The sequence below is a fragment of the Ranitomeya variabilis genome, chromosome 1 (genome assembly GCF_051348905.1).
Source record: "Ranitomeya variabilis isolate aRanVar5 chromosome 1, aRanVar5.hap1, whole genome shotgun sequence".
Classification (NCBI taxonomy): domain Eukaryota; kingdom Metazoa; phylum Chordata; class Amphibia; order Anura; family Dendrobatidae; genus Ranitomeya; species Ranitomeya variabilis.
Genome location: NC_135232.1, coordinates 388,409,170 through 388,435,883, shown reverse-complemented (window position 1 = coordinate 388,435,883; position 26,714 = coordinate 388,409,170). Strand labels below are relative to the sequence as shown.

General features: G+C 42.9%; 1 protein-coding gene across 2 annotated transcripts in view; it reads left to right on the top strand.

The window, feature by feature from the left end:
- The window catches only part of SMC5 (structural maintenance of chromosomes 5), a 290,983-nt gene that overhangs the window by 241,171 nt on the left and 23,098 nt on the right, over nucleotides 1-26,714 (top strand). The window contains exons 19-21 of one of the 2 annotated variants that reach the window (XM_077249064.1): nucleotides 679-741; nucleotides 17,767-17,862; nucleotides 18,205-18,309. In XM_077249064.1, the coding sequence (XP_077105179.1) occupies nucleotides 679-741; nucleotides 17,767-17,862; nucleotides 18,205-18,309 (264 nt within the window). The remainder of the gene's footprint in view (nucleotides 1-678; nucleotides 742-17,766; nucleotides 17,863-18,204; nucleotides 18,310-26,714) is intronic. The other variant, XM_077249065.1, reaches the window with a different exon arrangement.

Genomic DNA, 26,714 nt, shown 5'->3' with positions numbered 1-26,714 from the left:
CCTGTGTGTACTCAAACACTTCTACTGCAACCTGGACACTGATTTTAAATGCAGTGCATACATTACCATGTTTTGAAATTCCTTCCAGGCTGTGACTGGTCACATGACCAGAATGATCCTTCTCCTATTCCGGACATGCAGCTTTAGTGATGTGCAGGTCCTAGTAGCTGGCCTCCTGCTCAGATCAGATAGATTAGTGTCAAGCAGGACGTGAGATCAGTGCCGTTGCATCCTTCTCTGTGTTTAGGAAGGATGTTGTCCATGTTATTCAAGATCATCGGAAGCTGCCTCCAGACTATCACACACTTATTTATTCAATTATTGTTATGGGTTTTTTTAAGCAAGATTTAATCCTTGATAAAGTTCAATTTGTAGTCGACAAAATAAGATATGTATTGGAGTGAACGATTCCTTTTTTATATAGGTTTTCCTTTTTTTGGTTATTTATTATCTATGTGGGATGCTTTTCCGTCCTAATTTAGGCTAGAACTCTGTACCTTCTTGTCTTTAGTCTGTCTTCATTTTAGATGTCTATGTACTGGTCTGTGGATTTCTATGTAAAGTTGTGTATATTGTGTATATTCTTCTACTACGTGTGTGTGTGTGTTTCTTTTTGTCTCCTCTTAGAATCATTTCCTCTAACATATCTTGGGCATTGTTGTTTCCTGTCTTCTGCAGGCTTTCAGATTGGAAACTTTGGCTAAATTGCTGTATATCCATTCAAATAATGATGACCGTAAGGTATTTGTGAAGACAGCTGTACATGTTCTATCTATTGCAATTTCAAAAAGCCATTTAAAAGTAGTCTAATTTATAATCTTCCATACAATTGAGGACAAAGTATAAAAATTATCCAATGAAGGGAAAAATAGTTGTGGCCAGTTACACGAATTGGTTGGTTAACGTTTGGATTGACACTGCCGTATATGAAAGTCCACCATCGTTCTGTCTGCAAAACAAAGTATTTGGCTTTTTGTCATTTGCTTTAGGCTATGTGTACACGATGCGTTTTCTCACCCTTTTTTTTTTTGTGCGTAAAAGGTCCAAAAACGTTATGGAATACTAACGCAAGGTAATTTAATGACAATCCTGAAGTGCTGTGCAGTAAATTTCCATCCGTATTTGCAGCACTTTATTTTCTGCAGCTTGTCAATTCTTTTTGTGTTTCTGCAACGTTATTGACTTTAAATGTGTCAGTCAAATCTTTCACAAAAATCCAGGTGTATAAAGGTTTGCGTGTTTGCGGCATATTTGTTGCAGATTTGCTGCCGAAAACGCTGCGAATTATCAAAGAGAAATTATGTCAGAAGGAGGAAGAGTGTGTGTGTCTCTGTGTGTGGGAGGAGAATATGTGTGTCTGTGTGTGTGTGTATCCTGGCGTCGTCTGATGGGGCTACTTCCCATCCGGCTACGTCTTGTCACCTATAACAGACAGCAAAAAAAATCTAAACCTTTACATATTCACATACAAAATACATACTCACCGATCCCACGTCGACCTTACCCGGCCGCCGGCGATACACTGACAGGAGGTAATCGCTCCTGTAGTGTATCAGTGAGCCGCTGTGAGAGTTTACCGGAGTTCATCACCTGATCAGCTCTGGTGCCCTCACTTACGGCACCGCTGCATGGGAAAGCTCTCACACAGCGGTAGTGCCGTAAATGAGAGCTGATGAACTCCGGTGAACTCTCACGGCGGCTCAGTGATACACTGCGGGAGTGATTACCTCCTGTCAGTGTATCGCCGGGTAGAGTGGTCACATCCCCCGATGTGACTGTTCTACACGTGAGATCGCCGTGAGACACTCTGTATTAAATGGACTTTGTCGGCCAAGATAGTATTATACTTTGGTTTATTATTTTTTGATTGTTTGCAGGGATTAGGCATTCAGGAAGTATGGTAAATTTAGATTCAATAAATGAGTCTGTGTGATTATTTCAAATAAAGTACTTTATTCAGGCCGTGTCCTTATTTATCATGTAACTATAGGATTAGTAATGGATAGGTGTCTTTTAGACGCCTCTCCATTACTAACCTCTGGGCTTTGTCACCTGACAATACAAAGGTGACATCAACCCCATACATATGAACCCCACTTGCCACCACTACAGGGCAAGTGCAAAGAGCGAGGCTAAGGGCCATAATTAGCGCATCTATATGATGCGCCATTTCTGGGGCGAATGAGAGCTGATGTTTTTAGCCTGGAGGGATGCCAGTATCCATGGCCCCTTCCCAGGCTATTAATATCAGCCCGCAGCTTTCTGCGTAGCCAATGCTGGTTCGTTTTTATAGGGAGACCCCATGTCAATTTTTTTCTGGGGTTCCCCTGTAAACTAGTCAGTAAAGGCTCAGCAAACAGCTGTGAGCTGATAATAATAGTCTGGGAACCTTTGGCTATTGGCTCCTTCCCAGAATATTAACATCGGGTGCCCGCAATAGGTGTGGGTAGAATCACGATCCACCCGCGCCTATTAACTAGTTAAATGCTGCTGTCAAACTCGGACAGCGGCATTTAACAAGTGTTCAAAAGGACATATCTGCACCAAAATGGTATCGTTAAAATGTCAGCTCAGCATGCAAATAAGCCCTCATCCAACCCAAGATCACAAAAAATGGAGACAATACGGGTATCGGAAAATTGCGCTATTTTTTTTTTTTTTTTTTTTAAATAGCAAAGTTTGGATTTTTTTTCACAACTTTCACAAAAAAAAAGAACCTACACATGTTTGGTGTCTATGAACTCTTAATGACCTGGAGAATCATAATAGCAGGTCAGTTTTAGCATTTAGTGAATCTAGCAAAAAAGCCAAACAAACAAGTGTGGGATTGCACTTTTTTGCAATTTCACCGCACTTGGAATTTTTTTCCTGTTTTCTTGTACACGACATGGTAAAACCAATGGTGTCGTTCAAAAGTACAACTCGTCCCGCAAAAAATAAGCCCTCACATGGCCATATTGACAGAAAAATAAAAAAGTTTTTGCTCTGGGAAGGAGGGGAGCGAAAAACGAAAGCACAAAACAGAAAAAAGCTCTGGTGGTTAAGGGGTTCAAATTACACGGGAGCCCACACAAATTTTTTTTTTTTTTTTATAAACAGATATTGCTTTTCACACAGACTTCTGACAGTTGCTTTTTTGTTACAGCATATGTAGGTTAATTATGTTAACCCCTTCATGACCTTGCCGTTTTTTGCAATTCTGACCAGTGTCCCTTTATGAGGTAATAACTCAGGAACGCTTCAACGGATCCTAGCGATTCTGAGATTGTTTTTTCGTGACATATTGGGCTTCATGTTAGTGGTAAATTTAGGTCGATAATTTCTGAGTTTATTTGTGAAAAAAACGGAAATTTGGCAAAAATTTTGAAAATTTCGCAATTTTCACATTTTGAATTTTTATTCTGTTAAACCAGAGAGTTATGTGACACAAAATAGTTAATAAATAACATTTCCCACATGTCTACTTTACATCAGCACAATTTTGGAAACAAATTTTTTTTTTGCTAGGAAGTTATAAGGGTTAAAATTTGACCAGTGATTTCTCATTTTTACAACAAAATTTACAAAACCATTTTTTTTAGGGATCACCTCACATTTGAAGTCAGTTTGAGGGTTCTATATGGCTGAAAATACCCAAAAGTGACACCATTCTAAAAACTGCACCCCTCAAGGTGCTCAAAACCACATTCAAGAAGTTTATTAACCCTTCAGGTGTTTCACAGCAGCAGAAGCAACATGGAAGTAAAAAATGAACATTTAACTTTTTAGTCACAAAAATGATATTTTAGCAAAAAATTTTTTATTTTCCCAAGGGTAAAAGGAGAAACTGGACCACGGACGTTGTTGTCCAATTTGTCCTGAGTACGCTGATACCTCATATGTGGGGGTAAACCACTGTTTGGGCGCACGGCAGGGCTCGGAAGGGAAGGAGCGCCATTTGACTTTTTCAATGAAAAATTGGCTCCAATCTTTAGCGGACACCATGTCGCGTTTGGAGAGCCCCCGTGTGCCTAAACATTGGAGCTCCCCCACAAGTGACCCCATTTTGGAAACTAGACCCCCCAAGGAACTTATCTAGAAGCATAGTGAGCACTTTAAACCCCCAGGTGCTTCACAAATTGATCCGTAAAAATGAAAAAGTACTTTTTTTTCACGAAAAAATTATTTTAGCCTCAATTTTTTCATTTTCACATGGGCAACAGGATAAAATGGATCCTAAATTTTGTTGGGCAATTTCTCCTGAGTACACCAATACCTCACATGTGGGGGTAAACCACTGTTTGGGCACATGGTAAGGCTCGGAAGGGAAGGAGCGCCATTTGACTTTTTGAATGAAAAATTATCTCCATCGTTAGCGGACACCATGTCGCGTTTGGAAAGCCCCTGTGTGCCTAAACATTGGAGCTCCTCCACAAGTGACCCCCTTTTGGAAAGTAGACCCCCCAAGGAACTCATCTAGAGGCATAGTGAGCACTTTAAACCCCCAGGTGCTTCACAAATTGATCCGCAAAAATGAAAAAGTACTTTTTTTTCACACAAAATTTCTTTTAGCCTCAATTCTTTCATTTTCACATGGGCAACAGGATAAAATGGATCCTAAAATTTGTTGGGCAATTTCTCCTGAGTATGCCGATACCTCATATGTGGGGGTAAACCACTGTTTGGGTGCACGGCAAGGCTCGGAAGGGGAGGCGTGCCATTTGACTTTTTGAATGGAAAATTAGCTCCAATCGTTAGCGGACACCATGTTGCGTTTGGAGAGCCCCTGTGTGCCTAAACATTGGAGCTCCCCTACAAGTGACCCCATTTTGGAAACTAGACCCCCCAAGGAACTTATCTAGATGCATAGTAAACACTTATAACCCCCAGGTGCTTCACAGAAGTTTATAACGCAGAGCCGTGAAAATAAAAAAATAATTTTTCTTTCCTCAAAAATGATTTTTAGCCCAGAATTTTTTATTTTCCCAAGGGTAATAGGAGAAATTGGACCCCAAATGTTGTTGTCCAGTTTGTCCTGAGTACGATGATACCCCATATGTGGGGGTAAACCACTGTTTGGGCGCACGGCAGGGCTCGGAAGGGAAGGCACGCCATTTGGCTTTTTGAATGGAAAATTAGCTCCAATCATTAGCGGACACCATGTCGCGTTTGGAGAGCCCCTGTGTGCCTAAACATTGGAGCTCCCGCACAAGTGGCCCCATTTTGGAAACTAGACCTCCCAAGGAACTAATCTAGATGTGTGGTGAGCACTTTGAACCCCCAAGTGCTTCACAGAAGTTTATAACGCAGAGCCATGAAAATAAAAAATAATTTTTCTTTTCTCAAAAATGATTTTTTAGCCCACAATTTTTTATTTTCCCAAGGGTAATAGGAGAAATTGTACCCCAAAAGTTGTTTTCCAGTTTCTCCTGAGTACGATGATACCCCATATGTGGGGGTAAACCACTGTTTTGGCACACGTCGGGGTTCGGAAGGGAAGTAGTGACGTTTTGAAATGCAGACTTTGATGGAATGCTCTGCGGGCGTCAGGTTGCGTTTGCAGAGCCCCTGATGTGCCTAAACAGTAGGAACTCCCCACAATTGACTCCATTTTGGAAACTAGACCCCCAAGGGAACTTATCTAGATGTGTAGTGAGCACTTTGAACCCCCAAGTGCTTCACAGAAGTTTATAACGCAGAGCCGTGAAAATAAAAAATGTGTTTCCTTTCCTCAAAAATATTTTTTTAGCCCAGAATTTTTTTATTTTTGCAAGAGTAACAGGAGAAATTGGACCCCAAAAGTTGTTGTCCAGTTTCTCCTGAGTACGCTGATACCCCATATGTGGGGGTAAACCACTGTTTTGGCACACGTCGGGGTTCGGAAGGGAAGTAGTGACGTTTTGAAATGCAGACTTTGATGGAATGCTCTGCGGGCATCAGGTTGCGTTTGCAGAGCACCTGATGTGCCTAAACAGTAGGAACTCCCCACAAGTGACTCCATTTTGGAAACTAGACCCCCAAGGGAACTTATCTAGATGTGTGGTGAGCACTTTGAACCCCCAAGTGCTTCACAGAAGTTTATAACGCAGAGCCGTGAAAATAATAAATGTGTTTCCTTTCCTCAAAAATATTTTTTTAGCCCAGAATTTTTTATTTTTGCAAGAGTAACAGGAGAAATTGGACCCCAAAAGTTGTTGTCCAGTTTCTCCTGAGTACGCTGATACCCCATATGTGGGGGTAAACCACTGTTTTGGCACACGTCGGGGTTCGGAAGGGAAGTAGTGACGTTTTGAAATGCAGACTTTGATGGAATGCTCTGCGGGCGTCAGGTTGCGTTTGCAGAGCCCCTGATGTGCCTAAACAGTAGGAACTCCCCACAATTGACTCCATTTTGGAAACTAGACCCCCAAGGGAACTTATCTAGATGTGTAGTGAGCACTTTGAACCCCCAAGTGCTTCACAGAAGTTTATAACGCAGAGCCGTGAAAATAAAAAATGTGTTTCCTTTCCTCAAAAATATTTTTTTAGCCCAGAATTTTTTTATTTTTGCAAGAGTAACAGGAGAAATTGGACCCCAAAAGTTGTTGTCCAGTTTCTCCTGAGTACGCTGATACCCCATATGTGGGGGTAAACCACTGTTTTGGCACACGTCGGGGTTCGGAAGGGAAGTAGTGACGTTTTGAAATGCAGACTTTGATGGAATGCTCTGCGGGCATCAGGTTGCGTTTGCAGAGCACCTGATGTGCCTAAACAGTAGGAACTCCCCACAAGTGACTCCATTTTGGAAACTAGACCCCCAAGGGAACTTATCTAGATGTGTGGTGAGCACTTTGAACCCCCAAGTGCTTCACAGAAGTTTATAACGCAGAGCCGTGAAAATAATAAATGTGTTTCCTTTCCTCAAAAATATTTTTTTAGCCCAGAATTTTTTATTTTTGCAAGAGTAACAGGAGAAATTGGACCCCAAAAGTTGTTGTCCAGTTTCTCCTGAGTACGCTGATACCCCATATGTGGGGGTAAACCACTGTTTGGGTACATGCCGGGGCTCGGAAGGGAAGTAGTGACGTTTTGGAATGCAGACTTTGATGGAATGGTCTGCGGGCATCATGTTACGTTTGCAGAGCCCCTGATATGCCTAAACAGTAGAAACCCCCCACAAGTGACCCCATTTTGGAAACTAAACCCCCGAAGGAACTTATCTAGATGTGTGGTGAGCACTTTCAACCCCCAAGTGCTTCACAGAAGTTTATAACGCAGAGCCGTGAAAATAAAAAATAATTGTTCTTTCCTCAAAAATTATGTTTTAGCAAGTAATTTTTTATTTTTGCAAGGGTAACAGGAGAAATTGGACCCCAACAGTTGTTGCCCAGTTTGTCCTGAGTACGCTGGTACCCCAAATGTGGGGGTAAACCACTGTTTGGGCGCACGTCGGGGCTTGGAAGGGCGGGAGCACCATTTGACTTTTTGAACGCAAGATTGGCTGGAATCAATGGTGGCGCCATGTTGCGTTTGGAGACCCCTGATGTGCCTAAAACAGTGGAAACCCCTCAATTCTAACTTCAACACTTACCCCAACACACCCCTAATCCTAATCCCAACTGTAGCCATAACCCTAATCACAACCCTAACCCCAACACACCCCTAACCACAACCCTAACCGCAACACAACCGTAACCCTAATTCCAACCCTAATCCTAACCCTAATCCTAACCCTAATCCCAACCGTAACCCTAATCCCAACCCTAACCACAACTGTAACCCCAACACACCCCTAACCCTATCCGTAACCCTAACCACAAGCCTATTCTTAACCCTATTTCCAACCCTAGCCCTAATTCCAACCCTAACCCTAAGGGTATGTGCCCACGTTGCGGATTCGTGTGAGATTTTTCCGCACGATTTTTGAAAAATCTGCAGGTAAAAGGCACTGCGTTTTGCCTGCGGATTTACAGCAGATTTCCAGTGTTTTTTTGTGCGGATTTCACCTGCGGATTCCTATTGAGGAACAGGTGTAAACCGCTGCGGAATCCGCACAAAGAATTGACATGCTGCGGAAAATACAATGCAGCGTTTCTGCACGGAATTTTCCGCACCATGGGCACAGCAGATTTGGTTTTCCTTAGGTGTACATGGTACTGTAAACCTGATGGAAAACTGCTTCGAATTCGCAGTGGCCAATCCGCTGCGGATCCGCGGCCAATCCGCTGCGGATCCGCGGCCAATCCGCTGCCAATCCGCTGCAGATCCGCGGCCAATCCGCTGCGGATCCACTGCGGATCCGCGGCCAATCCGCTGCGGATCCGCGGCCGATCCGCTGCAGATCCGCGGCCGATCCGCTGCGGATCCGCGGCCGATCCGCTGCGATCCGCGGCCGATCCGCTGCGGATCCGCGGCCGATCCGCTGCGGATCCGCGGCCGATCCGCTCTGTGTGCACATGCCATAACCCTAACCCTAACCCTACCCGTAACCCTAACCCTACCCCTAACCCTACCCCTAGTTCTAACCCTAACCCTAGTGGTAAAAGAAAAAAAATATTTTCTTTATTTTATTATGTCCCTACCTATGGGGGTGATAAAGGGGGGGGGTTTATTTATTATTTTTTTATTTTGATCGCTGTGGTAGAACCTACCACAGCGATCAAAATGTACCTGTAACGAATCTGCCAGCCTGCAGATTCGGCGGGCGTACTGAGCATGCGCCCGCCATTTTCCAAGATGGCGGCGCCCAGCGAGGAGACGGCTGGACACCGGGAGGATCGGTAAGTATGAGGGGGTGGTGGGGGGGTGGATCGGAGCACAGGGGGGGGGATCGGAGGACGGGGGGAGCGGACAGGAGCACGGGGGAGCGGACAGGAGCACGGGGGAGCGGACAGGGGGACGGAGGGGGTACCTGACAGAACGGACGACTGGGGAGGAGATCGGGGGCGGTGGGGGGGGCCAGTACATGATTTCCAGCCATGGCAGATGCTATTGCAGCATCGGCCATGGCTGGATTGCAATATTTCACCATTTTCATAGGTGAAATATTGCAAATTGCTCTGATTGGCTGTTGCACTTTCAACAGCCAATCAGAGCGATCGTAGCCACGTGGGGGCAAAGCCACCCCCCCTAGGCTGAAGTACAACTCCCCCTCTCCCTGCAGATCGGGTAAAATAGGAATTAACCCTTTCACCCGATCTGCAGGGATGCGATCATTCCATGACGCCGCATAGGCGTCATGGGTCGGGAAGGGGTTAATGCTCCTAATAGCCTAGTGATGGTGTGTGTGTGTGTCTTTATTTAATATTAATGAGGGTATCTGGCTGAAGCGCAAGGAAATGACATCAAAATTCTTGTATTTAATAATATCATCTTTATTTAGCTCTACGGATTTACAAAAACGTACAAAAAAAGCATTAAAAAAGCGCGTATTTCCAGCTGTGTTTTTCTGACGAGATGCAGAAAGAAACCTTACAGAAATTTCTGCAAGCAAATATGCAACTTGCGCACATAGCTTTATACATGTAAATCACCTCCTCTAATTTAGAAGAAGAAACGTATGAGTTTTATAAAAACTATTGTGACTGTCTAAATCAAATTGGACCTATCTCAGAGGTGAACTAGTATATTTGTATACCTCACTTAGAACTCGGGCACCAGTATTGTTTGAGCCCAAGGTTCGGTGCCCCTGGAGTGGTGACTCCTGGGGTTCCTTATTTCACTGGGCCTGGGAAACCCACAAATTTTGGCACATTTTGATCTGAAATTCATTTTTATTACTTAGTACACACCCTTAATCCAGGCCTTCAGGAAAGGATAGGGGATTTTTTAAGGTCCGTCCAGCATTATGCTGTGAAAATCTGCACTTTAATTCTTTTTTCACTGATTTGTGTGTTCACCTTACACGTGTGTCCTTCACTTAAATTTGTCAGGTGCGGTTCCCTTAAGGGTTCCATCTGGTGAGGGGGGAGGTAGAGTGTGTGGCCATCAAGTGCCGCTCCCCTCTGACCCCTGACTCTCCTCTCTCAGGAGGGGAGTCGATAGTTGATTGCTCCTAGCTGTGGCCTTGGTGGAAGTCTGGGGAGATGCTGGCAGCAAGACTGAGGCTCCCTTGGCTTTGGCTGAGAGAGACTACTTTTCCTTGTCCCTCGCTGTGGCCTTCTGGCTCGGAAGGATGAGGAATGATTTTGGGGACCCTTCTGTTGGAGAGGGTTTTAAGAGACAAGCATCCAAGTGCACATTTTTTGTGTCACCATTATTCACTTTAAGCACACTCAGGTGGAGAGCAAGATCTCGGGCTTTCACAAAAAAAAACACAGTATCAGTAAAACGGTAACCTGAAAAGAACCCAACTAAAAAAAACAAACCTCTGATTGTGAAGCAAGATCTGCGTGTGTTACTACTGCACATGCAGACTTCTTTGATAAGGATTTACTGTCAAATTTACCCCTGCTAAATTGTAATGGTTGACATCCGTGGAGCGAAAACCCACAAACATGGTCTTGCACCCCTCATAACTACCGTACTTACCAGTCCAATATGCTCAGGAACTGTCACAATTTTCATGCTTTGTAACTAGTCATCCACTATTTTTTTTTTAGTGGGTAGATCCTCTTTTCTTAGCCATCTGCCAACATTATAGTTCCTGAAGCTTCCTTTCCCTATTTTCCTGCTTTCTTTGCACCTGCCATTATTGTGAAATATTGTCCTGTTGTACTGGTTGACAATAAAATGTCTACAGCCATTTATGGGATTAATAAAAAAAATAGCAGGGATTATGCTAGAATAGAGAAAAATAATCTTCTGCTTTGGCTGCAGTAGTCCCTGATAGTCCTTCACTTGTCCTGCCGTGTTCATGTGTCAACCATTCACTTTTTACAGCTAATCTTGGCCCTCCGCAGTGACTGTAGCATGGTCAGCATGTGATTGCCAGGAACTGTAATTGATTGGCTGGCGTGCATGTTCTTCACTGCATCATATGTAGAGGACCAGCAGGGACAGCTGGAGCAAGGAATAATTTTTTAAACAGACTCTCTGCTTTTACTTAAAAAAAAAAAAAAATTGTTTTATATCTTTGGTAGCACCTTTTACAGGCAACCTGTCATATTGAAAATTTGATTTGTAGGCAAGATGTTTTAGAGCAGGAAGAGCTGATCAGATTTCTTTTGGAAAAGATGAAGTATAACTGGTATGATATTTATTGAAATCCTTGTGTTTGACTGCATAGGAGTCTAGTGGGCGGTCCTACTCTGTGATTGACAGTCTTCCCTGTATGATTCTGTGTGCAGAGATAGCGGTCAATCACAGAGTAGGACCGCCCACTGAGCTCATGTTTTTAAACACCAGGCTTTTAATGAATACAAAGTTATACTGAGGCTATGTGCACACGTTGCGGATTTCCTGCGGTCCGCAGCGTTTTTTTCCACGCAGAAATGCTGCAGACCCGCAAAGTGATTTAGGCCATGTGCACACGTTCAGGATTTTTAGCGTTTTTTTCGCGTTTTTTCGCTATAAAAACGTGATAAAAACGCTAACATATGCCTCCTATTATTTACAGTGTATTCCGCATTTTTTGTGCAAATGTTGCGATTTTTTCCGCAAAAAAATACGCATCGCGGAAAAGAAAGCAACATGTTCATTAAAAATGCGGAATTGCGGGGATTCCGCACACCTAGGAGTCCATTGATCTGCTTACTTCCCGCACGGGGCTGTGCCCACCATGCGGGAAGTAAGCAGATTATGTGCGGTTGGTACCCAGGGTGGAGGAGAGGAGACTCTCCTCCACGGACTGGGCACCATATAATTGGCCAAAAATAAAAGAATTAAAATAAAAAATTATCCTATACTCCCCTTCGATGTCCCCCGCAGTGTTCCCGCCTCACCGCTGCATGCTGCCGCTTCGGTTCTCATAGCTGGTGTGCGGTGAAGGACCTGTGATGACGTCACTGTCTTGTGATTGGTCGTGAGCGGTCATGTGACCGCTCACGTGACCGCTCACATGACCGCGACGTCATGGAAGGTCCTGCGCGCACACACCAGCTATAGGAAGAGGAACGGACGCCGCTGAGGAGATCGTCTGGGTGAGTATAAGCATTTTTTAAATTTTTTTTATTATTTTTAAACATTCTATCTTTTACTATTGATGCTGCATAGGCTGCATCTATAGTAAAAAGTTGGTCACACTTGTCAAACACTATGTTTGACAAGTGTGACCAACCTGTCAGTCAGTTTTCCAAGCGATGCTACAGATCGCTTGGAAAACTTTAGCATTCTGCAAGCTAATTACGCTTGCAGAATGCTAAAAAAAACGCAAAAAAAAATGCGGATTTCTTGCAGAAAATTTCCGGTTTTCTTCAGGAAATTTCTGCAAGAAATCCGGACGTGTGCACATACCCTTACAGTACAATGTAAATCAATAGGAAAAAAAAAATGCTGTGCTAATGGTGTGGAAAATTCCGCATAGAAAACGCAGCGGATTGAAAGAAGGAGCATGTCACTTCTTTTGTGCGGATCTGCAGCGTTTCTGCACCAATTCCATTATAGAAATCCGCAGGGGTAAAAAAAAACGCTTGAAATCCGCAGTAAATCTGCAGGAAAAATGCACAAAATCCACAAGAAAAGCGCATCAAATCTGCACCTGCGCTTTCTGCCAGGAGATGCAGATTTTGTTCAGAAAATTCTGCACCCCAATCTGCAACGGGTGCACATAGCCTGAATCTTTTCCCACAAACCAATATATCATTCTGCTCAGCTTCTCCTCCTCTATACCATGTTGTTCACAGTTCGGACAGCATGTATAACATGACAGGTTCGCTTTAAAGCCAGATAACGGACTTTACCAGAAAGAAAGCAATGTGTATGGCTGACATGTGCATTTCTGATTTCAATGTAGAAACAGCAGGACACTAAGGGCCCGATTCATCATTTGCAGGGGATTGTCACTTTCCTTTATGTCTTGTATTTGTGGACGTTCTTTTTTGACAAAATTCATCAACATGGTAGATGTGGTTTGTGAACTTTACACAAGATAAGAACTGGTCTTTTTTTTCTGTCTTTACAAAATTGGTAGGAAACCGGATTCAAGAGGAAATCGTACAGGGGCATATGTAATGGAGAAGAAATAGGACTGTAGACAACGTACGTAGAATGCTTAGCATAGCTGGTAATCAGCAGTAATGGGTATGGTGCAGGCGTTCCTTGCATGTGACCAATGAGCCTATACTGTGATACAGCAAACGGTATACAGGGAGAAGGGGGGTCATGTCCTGAACAGTATGGGAACTCCTCTACGTGATAGTAGATGGATGGGTAAAATATAGTGTGACATTGTCCCTATGAAAGAACAGTCGTCCACAATAATTACCGGTAATAATCACCATTAAAGACTATACTGTTTATGGCGTAATTGGAAAACTGCTATCAACAGCCATAAGAAGCTATAGCTACCCTCTATGAAGCTGTCAATGGTTAGGCACACATCAGTATTTGTATGCTAAATCTAGGAGTGTCTCCAAAACGCGCAACAGGTGTTGAAGGTGTTGAATTGAATCTTGCAATTATAGCTTTTCCCTCTGTAAGTCCCACTCCTGGTTTTGACATACAAACACTGATTAAATACTGACCATATACTGACGTGTCAGTGAGGCCTTGGGCTAGTCCCTTCCTGCCTCTGGGATATTTCTTAGGAGTCCTGCTTCTGTGTACTCCTTATACTCTGCCAGCCTTTGTGCTTTTCTCAGCAGCCAGTAAGCTAAAATTAACAAAACTTCCATACTAGTTTATTTTAGATGGAAGTTAAAGATTTGCCTACAAACCATAGTGTGAGCTACTTTACTAACATAATCTACAAATCAGCCCCAATAGAATTAACAACAATGTACAAAATAGTTATTCTTTATTTATGTATAAAAATTCCCAAATTCATAAATGTAATAAATATAATGTAATATATAGACAGAACCCACAAGACAGTACAAAAAAAGTCCCCTAAAATCAACGCAGGAAACCTAGAGGGCAATCCTAACCATTCATTTTATATACATCACAGGTTTACCAATAGGAAGAAACTATTACAAATAGGTGCAATAGTAACCAAAGACACTGTATCCAAAGTCTCCACCAAAGGTTAGTGGAATGCTTCATAACATGTACTTAAAGGGGTTTCCCCACAAGCAAAGTTCCTTTTAATCAATTGATCTTGGAATAGTAATAAATTCTGACAGCGGGGAGCCGCGGCTCTCTGACCGGCGGGGATGATTTCCCCGCCGATCAGAAGCGGTGTTTGCCGCTCTGTCATGCATATGACAATGTGTCAAACACTGTAATATTGGACCCCCATTCACCCCGAATGAGGTTCGGGTCTTCTCTGCTGGATGACAGGCTGCATGGACGCATCATGTAGCCTGCCATGTAGATGTAGCAGAGCGGAGTGTGACGTCACATCTGCCTGTCCTTGAATTTTCCGACGCAAATACGCTGCAAGAAAAGTCAACCTTTTTTTGATCATTCAAGTCAATGGGTGAAAAACGCTGGAAAAATGCTGAATGAAGTGACATGCTCTATGTCAAAAAAATGCAAAATACTGATCACACAAAATGTGTGTGCATGAGATTTCTGAAATCTCATAGGCTTTGCTGGCGCTGAAAATTAGCATAAAACAGCAAAAAAAAACTCCCTGTGTGAACTTACCCTTAGTCTACGCACTTTCTCTTCTGGTGGGGGATGTTGCGTGACCTCACTATCACTGTACGTTTGATGTTTCTTCTGAGGCACACGGAACTGTTTCTTTCGTGTTGGACTGCATGTCAAATCTGGTGCCAATCAGTGGCTAGAAGAGAAGGTGAAGAGACCAGTAGAAAACGCAGGCAACCATACACAAGAGCAGCGGGGATCAGTAGGTAAAAGTCTGTTTTCTGGTCCCCATAGGCATATTTGTCATTTAAAATGTAGTCATCTACTCCTTTAACACCATTATGATGTACATTACAAATGGACCTTTTTTTTGGGGGGGAGCAGTGGGAGATTCTTTAAATTATTTTTTTTGCTCTGTTGACCCTGATCTCTTGTATGTAACTGATTTGACTTGACTTAAATAGAAAGTGTGGTTGGCACTACAAGCTGCTTCCACCTTCTAAGTCAAGCATACATTTTAGTAAACCATGTACTTTTTTTTTTGTCTTTTTTTTACGGTTTGATAAATATTTTATATCTTTTTAAATATTTATATAAAGCATTTGCTTGCCTTGTCTTCCAGAAGTCCACCATTGGGATTTTCAAAATAAGTGAAAGGCGAATGTTGTACAAATTTATATGGCTATATAGCAAAGTATTAAGCTTAGAATTACATTAGGCTTGAAAGCAACAAAAGCATACTGTATAAATACAAAACGGGAGCTTGACTAGACAAAGAATAAGTATTATTAATCTTAACACCTCCTATTCAATAAGATTTTTAATTTGAAACCTGCAATAATGTATACAACTACAGCTAGTAAAGCGGTGCTTAGCTTGTTTTGGTGAATTGGTTGATATGTATTACACAAAAGAGCAGTTGTATTATTTGTACCCTGTAAGACATGGAAATATATGCTGCTACAAGTCTGTAAGGTTTTCAAAGAGCTTGTCCAGGACTCGTATATTGATGACCTATTGTAGCTCATCAATATTAGATCCCTGGGGGTCCAGCAATCGGCCAGCTGTTTGCCGTGTGCACAGAGCCGGAGCAGTATAGCTGGATACTGTGCAATGATCATTCTCATGTGCTACAGGTCCTACACAGTGTACCCAACTATGCTGTCCCGCACACTATGTATGTTATGCCACAGCAGCCTGCAATCTGCTGATCAGTGGGAAAGGGTGGCTTTTAGACTCCCACTGACCTCATATTAATAATCAAGTCTATAGACGGGTATTGAGACATTGGTAACACTTTTAGGGATCTTTTTTTCTAGTAGGTGTAGCACGTTACCAGGATTTTTTAGAATTCCTAAAAATGAAGTTACCAGGAGAAATGTAGACAGCTGGAAGAACAACTGTAGGAAATTTTGATGATTAAGGGGTAGTGTTTTTGTTTTACAGTTGATCTGTTAGTTCTGGACATTTATGTTTGTAGCACTCAAGATTGATGGTGTCTAGGGTAGGAAATCAATGTCATGATATAATAGTGACACCTTGAGAGTACCTGATCTCCTTAGAATGGCGATGTCTAGGGAGATTATATTGCTTTATGTGCTCTGTATGAAATAGCCGGAGAGTCTGTTCTATTCATTACACAGCAGTCCAATTCCTATAGTGGTGCTCCAGAGCACATCCTTCCTCCTGAACTAGCTGCATTATTTTCACTTTGCTGTGTGCGGTAAGCAAAGGTTTAGAGGAGAACAACTCACCGACAACAAGCCTGTCACTTGGGAAACCTTTTACTGTCCCATTAGAAATCCAAACCAACAGTATATTTCAGGGTTCAAAGAGATAATGCAGTGAAAGTAATGGAATCTCCTTGTCAAATTAGCTGCAAATGGCTTAGGATTATGTGAGGTCCTACCTAATACATCTGTTGGGGTTGTCTGCCCTCTGCACAAGGGATGGTTTCAAAATAATAAAATTGGGTACACTCTCTTGCCCCAAGGGTTCAGCCCAAGCTGCTCCGGTGGCCTGCATTGGGTCAAGAAGCATTGATGTTCCATTCTTGAGTCAGCTGACTGTTGAGCCTTCAGCAGTAAGGTGACTGAAAAATGGGACTTCATTGCTTCCTGTCCTGATGCAGACCATCGGACCAGCCTGCACTGGATTCATGAAATTGGGGTGAAAGAGTTGTAGCTGATTCAGTTATTTTGTAACCATCCTTGTCACCTCTACATTTTGTTGTGTTGAATGCACGTAACCACTGCTGACAATCCCAGGACGCTGCTGGTAGAACAGTAACCTCTCCTTTTGTGTAGAGAGGTCACAAGGCAGACTGCGCTGGATCCAGGTGGGTGCTGGTAGGTATCAATTAGCAATTTTTTAATTTGTTTTTAAAGATCCAAGCTCCTGGGGAGCATTTCTTTTTACCTTGACAACCCCTTTAAATATATGCATTATAGATGTTCCTAAATTCTCTGCTGCTCTGCACGCCTAGCCCTTGTAACATGAGAAAACATTGAACATAACCCCTTCTTTCTACCCCTAGACAATATTTATACCGTTCTTTTAAATGAATTATTCTGTTCTGTTCATTGATGAACCATATGTAAAAAGAATTCCTCCTGGTTACCAGTACCTTTATGTTATCCGTTGGTGTGTAACAATTTATATGGAAATCCACAATGGAAAGTTCTTTAAAATATGGACATATTATTCAAAGGCTTCCTTCACTTCAACAGAACAGAAAAAATGTCCTAGATATTTGTAATGCACATGTCTGCCATTCTGAAACACTAAGCCGCAGGGGGAGATGTTAATATTTTACCATGTCAATATGTAAGCTGGATAAGCAACCAAACGATGACTTGTGTTGGGCATTTCCATTGCTTTTTAAGTGGAAATAGTCCTAAATGAGAACGATTAATAGTGCAGGAGCACGGCCTGTTCCACCGCTGTGAATGTTAAAGTCCACTTCATTCATTTACGGTACGCCTTCAGAGAACGTGGTGTTTTCTCTCAGTAGAAGCTGGCCGCATGTGTTTGAATATACTTCTTTCTTCAGTTTGTGTGGAACAGTGTGTCACGTTGTTCTCTGCACTTGTGATGTTATCATTTATGCTTGCCAATGTAGAATGTAGTGATAATTTTCTGCTCATCTTAAAGTACGTTTCCTTTTCTTCCTATTAGGCTTTCCAGGCCCTTCCGGATACCTTAGAGGAAATAGATGCCGTACTAAATGAGGAGCGGTCCAGAGCCTCCTGCTTCACAAGCTTAAGTTCTTCTGTATGTTGTCTATTTGTTTGATAGTGCTTACCCTCCCACGCTATATTAACGCCTCATAATAATAAGCTAGGCAGCAGGAACAATATGTTGGAAATGCCAGAAAGTGAATGTATTAGAATTTTAAGCAGAGTCTTTAAGAAAGAACAGAACATACTGTTCCCCTGCACCAAAAGAAATGCTGTACACAACCTGGCAACTGTCATTTGTATGTGTCATTTTATGTGGCAAAGCTGAAATTAGGAGTAAGCAATGTATTCGGAGATGTAGTTAGAGATCTTATTCTTTTTTTTTTTATGTGATGATTTTGGCTGAATTGATAACTTTTTCTATTTGCATCATCAGGTTGTAGAGGAATACAGCAAGCTAACAAGAGAAATAGAAACCATTACAGAGGAACTTAACAGGAAGAAAACGGAGTTGGATAGTTTTAGGCAGAACATAGTACAGGTATTTTAAAAAGTTCTCGCCATTAACCATTTAAGAAATGTAAGAAAAATTTGGTATGCATCTGGCAGCATGTTCATTTTCCGATCTCAGGAATAGATGAACACAGGCTAAGCTGTCAAAGAATTCCCAAAAGACTTTTCATGACAGAGAGTATTCACCGCCATTGGTATTTATTGTGTTCTGCTACCTCACAACCCGGAATTTAACTTTTTTTTTTTTTTTTTGAGGGTTTGCATCCGTTCATGTAAAAAATATGCCTAAACTTGTGAACATTTGGTTTTCTTTTTATTGTGAAGCAAACAAAAAGTAGGATAAAATAACTGAAAACTTCAGTGTACATAACTGTTCACCCCCTTATAATCAGTACTTTGCAACAGTTAGGCTGCAAGTCGCTTTGGATAAGCCACTATGTGCCCACGATCAGGAATAGCCGCATTTTACACACTACGCACTTGGGCTGCCTTCAAAACGCTGCATTGTACAGGACAAGCACAGTGGATGGCATTTATAGAAATCTCATGCCCACTGTGTTTGTTTGACGCTTCGTCAAATCACCCGCAGCGTGGGTTTATGAGCATCAGTATGTCAATTATCTACAGTGGAGATACTAGTCTCCGCAACAGAAACTTCCACAATAGAAATGAACACATGTGGATTTACCTGCGGGAGTAGAACGCAGCATTTTGGACGCAGCGAAAATACGCTGCGTCCAAAGCGCTGCTACTTCCTGATCGTGGGAATGTAGCCTAAGAGATACGTCGCCGCCACAAATGTCTGGCAGCAACTCTCTTATAGAAAACACAGATGCTCTTGGCAGAGCGAGTGTATATGGGAGACTCGGGTGAGATGGCTGACCATTATTTTGCTGACTGCTTTGTAGAGTGTATGCTGCTCAGCTTACTTGTAACCAGAATACCCAAGTCCTTCTCCTGTTCTGTAGTCCCAAGTATACTCCCAGTTAATGTCTATGCAGCTATAGGATTACTCCTTCCCAGGTGCATTACTCTACATTTATCTACACTACACTTTATTTGTCCATTCAGTCATCTTATCCAGATCGTTCTGCAATGTCAAGGTCAGATTTTAATGTCCTACATAGATTGGTGTCATCAGCAAAGACTGACACTTTATTCTCAATCCCATCCACAAGGTCATTAATAAATACTGTAGGATAAAAAAAAATAGTTGGTCCTAGCACAAATCCCTGTGGTACTCCACTGCTGACTGTATACCATTTAGAGAACGTACCATGTATGATAACTTTTAGTGCGTTAGCCAATTTCTTACCCAACTGCATATAGTTTCCCCCAGTCTTTGCTTCCGTAGCTTCAGTATAAGGCTGTTATACGGTACAGTATCAAATGCCTTTGCAAAGTCCAGATATACAGTTAGGTCCATATATATTTGGACAGAGACAACATTTTTCTAATTTTGGTTATAGACATTTCCACAATTAATTAAACAAAACAATTCCGATGCAGTTGAAGTTCAGACTTTCAGCTTTCATTTGAGGGTATCCACATTAAAATTGGATGAAGGGTTTAGGAGTTTCAGCTCCTTAACATGTACCACCCTGTTTTTAAAGGGACCAAAAGTAATTGGACAATTGACTCCAAGGCTACTTCATGGACAGGTGTGGGCAATCCCTTCGTTATGTCATTCTCAATTAAGCAGATAAAAGGCCTGGAGTTGATTTGAAGTGTGGTGCTTGCATTTGGAAGGTTTTGCTGTGAAGTAAACATGCGATCAAAGGTGAAACAAGCCATCCTTAAGCTGTGAAAACAGAAAATACCCATCCGAGAAATTGCTACAATATTAGGAGTGGCAAAATCTACAGTTTGGTACATCCTGAGAAAGAAAGCAAGCACTGGTGAACTCATCAATGCAAAAAGACCTGGGCGCCCACGGAAGACAACAGTGGTGGATGATCGCAGAATAATCTCCATGGTGAAGAGAAACCCCTTCATAACAGCCAACCAAGTGAACAACACTCTCCAGGAGGTCGGCGTATCAATATCCAAATCTACCATAAAGAGAAGACTGCATGAAAGTAAATACAGAGGGTTCACTGCACGGTGCAAGCCCCTCATAAGCATCAAGAATAAAAAGGCTAAAAAACATCTAAAAAAGCCAGCAAAGTTCTGGAAGAACATTCTTTGGACAGATGAAACCATGATCAACCTCTACCAGAATGATGGAAAGAGAAAAGTATGGCGAAGGCGTGGTACAGCGCTTGATCCAAAGCATACCACATCATCTGTAAAACACGGCGAAGGCAGTGTGATGGCTTGGGCATGCATGGCTGCCAGTGGCACTGGGTCATTAGTGTTTATTGATGATGTGACACCGGACAGAAGCAGCCAAATGAATTCTGAGGTATTCAGAGCCATACTGTGTGCTCAGATCCAGCCAAATGCAGCCAAACTGATTGGTCGTCGTTTCATACTACAGATGGACAATGACCCAAAACATAAAGCCAAAGCAACCCCAGAGATTATTAAGGCAGAGAAGTGGAATATTCTGGAATAGCCAAGTCAGTCACCTGATCTCAACCCAATTGAGCTTGCATTTCACTTGTTAAAGACTAAACTTCAGACAGAAAGGCCCACAAACAAACAGCAACTGAAAACCACCGCAGTGAAGGCCTGGCAGAGCATCAGAAAGGAGGAAACACAGCATCTGGTGATGTCCATGAGTTCAAGACTTCAGGCAGTCATTGCCTGAAGGGTTTTCAACCAAGTACTAAAAATGAACATTTTATTTAAAATTATTTAATCTGTCCAATTACTTGCACGGGGGGAGCGCGGCCGATCGCGGCCGGGTGTCAGTTGACTATCGCAGTTGACATCCGGCACTATGTGCCAGGAGCGGTCGCCCCGGCACATTAACCCCAGGCACACTGCGATCAAACATGATCGCAGTGTTACGGCGGTATAGGGAAGCATTGCGCAGAGAGGGGGCTCCCTGCGTGCTTCCCTGAGACCCCTGGAGCAACGCGATGTGATCGCATTGCTCCTAGGGTGTCTTACCTCCTCCTCCCTGCAGCAGGCCCGGATCCAAAATGGCCGCTGCATCCGGGCCCTGCAGGGAGGTGGCTTCACAGCGCCTGCTCAGAGCAGGCGCCGGGAAGCCTGGAGCAGTGCACGTCAGATCGCCTATCTGACACAGTGCACAGCAAAGTGTCAGATAAGCGATCTTACACTATAACATGATTAGCCCCCCGGGGAAATGTTATAGTGTAAAAAAAATATATATATATTCACATGTGTAAAAAAAAAAAAAAAAAAAAAAAAAAAAATTCCCCCCAAAAAATAATAAATATATTGTTCCTATAAATACATTTCTTTAAATAAAATAAAACAATAAAAGTACACATTTAGTATCGCCGCGTCCGTAACGACCCAACCTATAGAACGGTCCCACTTGTTAACCCCTTCAGTGAACACCGTAAAAAAAAATAGAGGCAAAAAACGCTTTATTATCATACCGCCAAAAAAAAGTGGAATAACACTCGATCAAAAAGACGGATATAAATAACCATGGTACCACTGAAAACGTCATCTTGTCCCGCAAAAAACGAGCAGCCATACAGCGTCATCAAAGAAAAAATAAAAAAGTTATAGTCCTCAGAATAAAGCGATGCAAAAATAATTATTTTTTCTATAAAATAGTTTTTATCCTATAAAAGCGCCAAAACACAAAAAAATGATTATAAATCAGGTATCTCTGTAATCGTACTGACCCGAAAAATAAAACTGATTTATCCATTTTACCAAATGCGGAACGGTATAAATGCTTCCCCAAAAGAAATTCATGAATAGCTGGTTTTTGGTCATTCTGCCTCCCAAAAATCGGAATAAAAAGCGATCAAAAAATGTCACATGCCCGAAAATGTTACCAATAAAAACGACAACTCGTCCCGCAAAAAACAAGACCTCACATGACTCTGTGGACCAAAATATGGAAAAATTATAGCTCTCAAAATGTGGTAATGCAAAAAATATTTTTTGCAATAAAAAGCGTCTTTCAGTGTGTGTGACGGCTGCCAATCATAAAAATCCGCTAAAAAAAAAAAACCGCTATAAAAGTAAATCAAACCCCCCTTCATCACCCCCTTAGTTAGGGAAAAATTAAAAAAAGCATTTATTTCCATTTTCCCGTTAGGGTTAGGGCTAGGGTTGGGGCTAGGGTTAAGGCTACAGTAAGGGTTGAGGCTAAAGTTAGGGTTAGGGTTGGCGCTAAAGTTAGGGTTAGGGTTTGGATTACATTTACGGTTAGGAATAGGGTTAGGGTTAGGGGTGTGTCAGGCTTAGGGGTGTGGTTAGGGTTACCGTTGGGATTAGGGTTAGGGATGTGTTTGGATTAGGGTTTCAGTTATAATTGGGGGGTTTCCACTGTTTAGGCACATCAGGGGCTCTCCAAACGCGACATGGCGTCCGATCTCAATTCCAGCCAATTCTGCGTTGAAAAAGTAAAACAGTGCTCCTTCCCTTCCGAGCTCTCCCGTGCGCCCAAACAGGGGTTTACCCCAACATATGGGGTATCAGCGTACTCTGGACACATTGGACAACAACTTTTGGGGTCCAATTTCTCCTGTTACCCTTGGGAAAATACAAAACTGGGGGCTAAAAAATAATTTTTGTGGAAAAAAAAAAAAGATTTTTTATTTTCACGGCTCTGCGTTATAAACTGTAGTGAAACACTTGTGTTGTGAGAGCTTTGAACCCCCATCTAGATGAGTTCCTTAGGGGGTCTACTTTCCAAAATAGTGTCACTTGTGCGCGGTTATAATGTTTAGGCACATCAGTGGCTATCCAAACTCAACATGGCGTCCCATCTCCATTCCTGTCAATTTTGCATTGAAAAGTCAAATGGCGCTCCTTCGCTTCCGAGCTCATGCACCCAAAAAGTGGTTTACCCCCACATATGGGGTATCGGCGTACTCAGGATAAATTGTACAACAACTTTTGGGGTCCATGTTCTCCTGTTACCCTTGGTAAAATAAAGCAAATTGGAGCTGAAGTACATTTTTTGTGGAAAAAAAGTTAAATGTTCATTTTTATTTAAACATTCCAAAAATTCCTGTGAAACACCTGAAGGGTTAATAAATTTCTTGAATGTGGTTTTGAGCACCTTGAGGGCTGCAGTTTTTAGAATGGTGTCACACTCGGTTATTTTCTATCATATAGACCCCTCAAAATGACTTCAAATGAGATGTGGTCCCTAAAAAAAAAAAATGGTGTTGTAAAAATGAGAAATCGCTGGTCAACTTTTAACCCTTATAACTCCCTAACAAAGAAAATTTTGGTTCCAAAATTGTGCTGATGTAAAGTAGACATGTGGGAAATGTTACTTGTTAAGTATTTTGTGTGACATATCTCTGTGATTTAATTGCATAAAAATTCAAAGTTGGAAAATTGCGAAATTGTCGCCAAATTTCCTTTTTTTCCTTCACAAATAAACGCAGGTAATATCAAAGAAATTTTACCACTATCATGAAGTACAATATGTCACGAGAAAACAATGTCAGAATCACCGGGATCCGTTGAAGCGTTCCAGAGTTATAACCTCATAAAGGGACAGTGGTCAGAATTGTAAAAATTGGCCCGGTCATTAACGTGCAAACTACCCTTGGGGGTAAAGGGGTTAATATCTCAGCCTCTTCTTTGTCCTCTATAAGTATGTTGTTGTTATCGTCTTTTAAGGGGCCGATACCATCTGATTTCTTTTTTCTTTGGCATTGATGTACTTATAACACTATTGGGGATTTTTTTTGTTAATGTTGTTGGCGATTTGTTTCTATGTAGATAACTTTCCTAGCTTAGCTTGATTTCTTTTTTACATTTCTTTTTTTAGATCTTTATACTCCTGAATTGCTATTTCTGTATGCTCGGCCTTTAGGATTTTAAATGCTTTGTTTTTGTCTTAAGCTCTGTACTGTCTTATTTTTATTTATCCATAATGGTTTCTTTTTATTCCTTGACATTTTATTACCAGAGGGTATAAGTTTTCTACAGGATTCTAGTAGTATATCCTTATACATTCCCCATTTATGTTTGGTATCCCCAGTTACCATGACTTAGTCCCAGTCTACTCAATTAAGCTCTTCCCTTAAAGAAGTTGTCCACTACAATAAACATTTTTATTTATTTTTTTATGATACCACTTTTGTGCAGATACGTTCTTTTGATCGTCCATTATTGCATTTTAATGCAGTGTCGCGGCGACCAAAAAAACGTAATTTTGTCATTTGATTTTTTTTTCTCGCTATGCCGTTTAGCGATCATGTACATTTTTTTTGTTTTGAAAACAGCTGACATGTTGCGGCTTTGAAGTGGGCTCACCGCGAAGCCCACCTCAAAGCGGGGGATGCTGACGTACTATTTCGTCAGCTGGCAGAAAGGGGTTAATGAACAATATGTTTCAGTTTAAAAGAAAAGAAAAAAAAAATGGCGTGGGCTCCCGCGAAATTTTCTGCGCCAGAGGGGGAAAGCCGACGGCGGGGGGGGGGGCAATATTTGTAGCCTGCTATGAATATCAGCCCGCAGGTGTCTGCGTAGCCTTTACTGGCTATTAAAATAGGGGGATCCCCCCCAAAAAATGACGTGGGGTCCCCCTATATTGTATAGCCAGAAAGGCTACGCAGACAGCTGCGGGCTGATATTCATAGCCTAGAGAGGGGCCATGGATATTGGTCCCCCCCGGCTACAAATACCAGTCGGCAGCCGCCCCAGAAATGGCGCATCTGTAAGATGCACCAATTCTGGCACTTAGCCCCTCTCTTCCCACTCCCGTGTAGCGGTGGGATATGGGTTAATAAGGGGTTAATGTCACCTTGCTATTGTCGTTGCATGGCGCATGTCGTTGCATGGCGCATGTCGTCGCATGGTGCATGTTGTCACATGACGCATGCTGCATGTCGGCGCATGTCATCGCATGGCGCATGCTGCATGTCATCGCATGTTGTCACATGTCGCTAGCTGCATGTCGTCGCATGGCGCATGTCGCTGCATGTTCTCATGCTGCATGGCGCATGTCGGCGCATGGCACATGATGTCGCATGTCGTCGCATGTTGTCACATGACGCATGCTGCATGTCGGCGCATGCTGCATGTCGTCGCATGCTGCATGTCGTCGCATGCTGCATGTCGTCGCATGCTGCATGGCGTCGCATGCTGCATGGCGTCGCATGCTGCATGGCGTCGCATGCTGCATGGCGTCGCATGCTGCATGGCGTCGCATGCTGCATGGCGTCGCATGCTGCATGGCGCATTTCGGCGCATGCTGCATGTTGTCACATGTAGCATGTCGCATGCTGCATGGCACATGATGGCGCATTTCGGCGCATGTCGCATGCCGTTGCATGGCGCATGTCGTCGCATGGCGCATGCTGCATGTCGTCGCATGTTGTCACATGTTGCATGTCGCATGCTGCATGTTGCATGATGTCACATGGTGCATGTTGTCGCATGTCGCCGCATCTGTAAGATGCACCAATTCTGGCACTTAGCCCCTCTCTTCCCACTCCCGTGTAGCGGTGGGATATGGGTTAAGGGGTTAATGTCACCTTGCTATTGTCGTTGCATGGCGCATGTCGTTGCATGGCGCATGTCGTTGCATGGCGCATGGCGTCGCATGGTGCATGTTGTCACATGACGCATGCTGCATGTCATCGCATGTTGTCACATTGTCACATGTCGCTAGCTGCATGTCGTCGCATGGCGCATGTCGCCGCATGTTCTCTCATGCTGCATGGCGCATGTCGGCGCATGTTGTCACATGTCGCATGCTGCATGTCGTCGCATGGCGCATGCTGCATGTCGTCGCATGCTGCATGTCGTCGCATGCTGCATGTCGTCGCATGTTGTCACATGTAGCATGGCGCATGCTGCATGGCGCATTTCGGCGCATGCTGCATGTTGTCACATGTAGCATGCTGCATGGCGCATGATGTCGCATGGCGCATTTCGGCGCATGTCGCAGCCTGTTGTCTCATGTCGCAGCCTGTTGTCTCATGTCGCATGCCGTTGCATGGCGCATGTCGTCGCATGGTGCATGTCGCATGCTGCATGTCGTCACATGTTGTCACATGTTGCATGTCGCATGGTGCATGATGTCACATGGTGCATGTTGTCGCATGTCGCCGCATGTTGTCTCACGTCGTCGCATGTTGTCTCACGTCGCATGGTGCATGTCACATTTCGCATGCTGCATGTTGCCGCATGCTGCATGTCATCGCATGTCCTGTATGTGTGTTCTATGTATGTATGTATGTACTGTATATGTGTGTTTTGGGTTTTTTTTACATTCAACACATTAGCCGGATGATGGGACTACTACTGTCCCATCATTGGCTAATGTGTCACTGACTGTCACTGTAGCAGGCAGAGCCCGATGGGACTTGT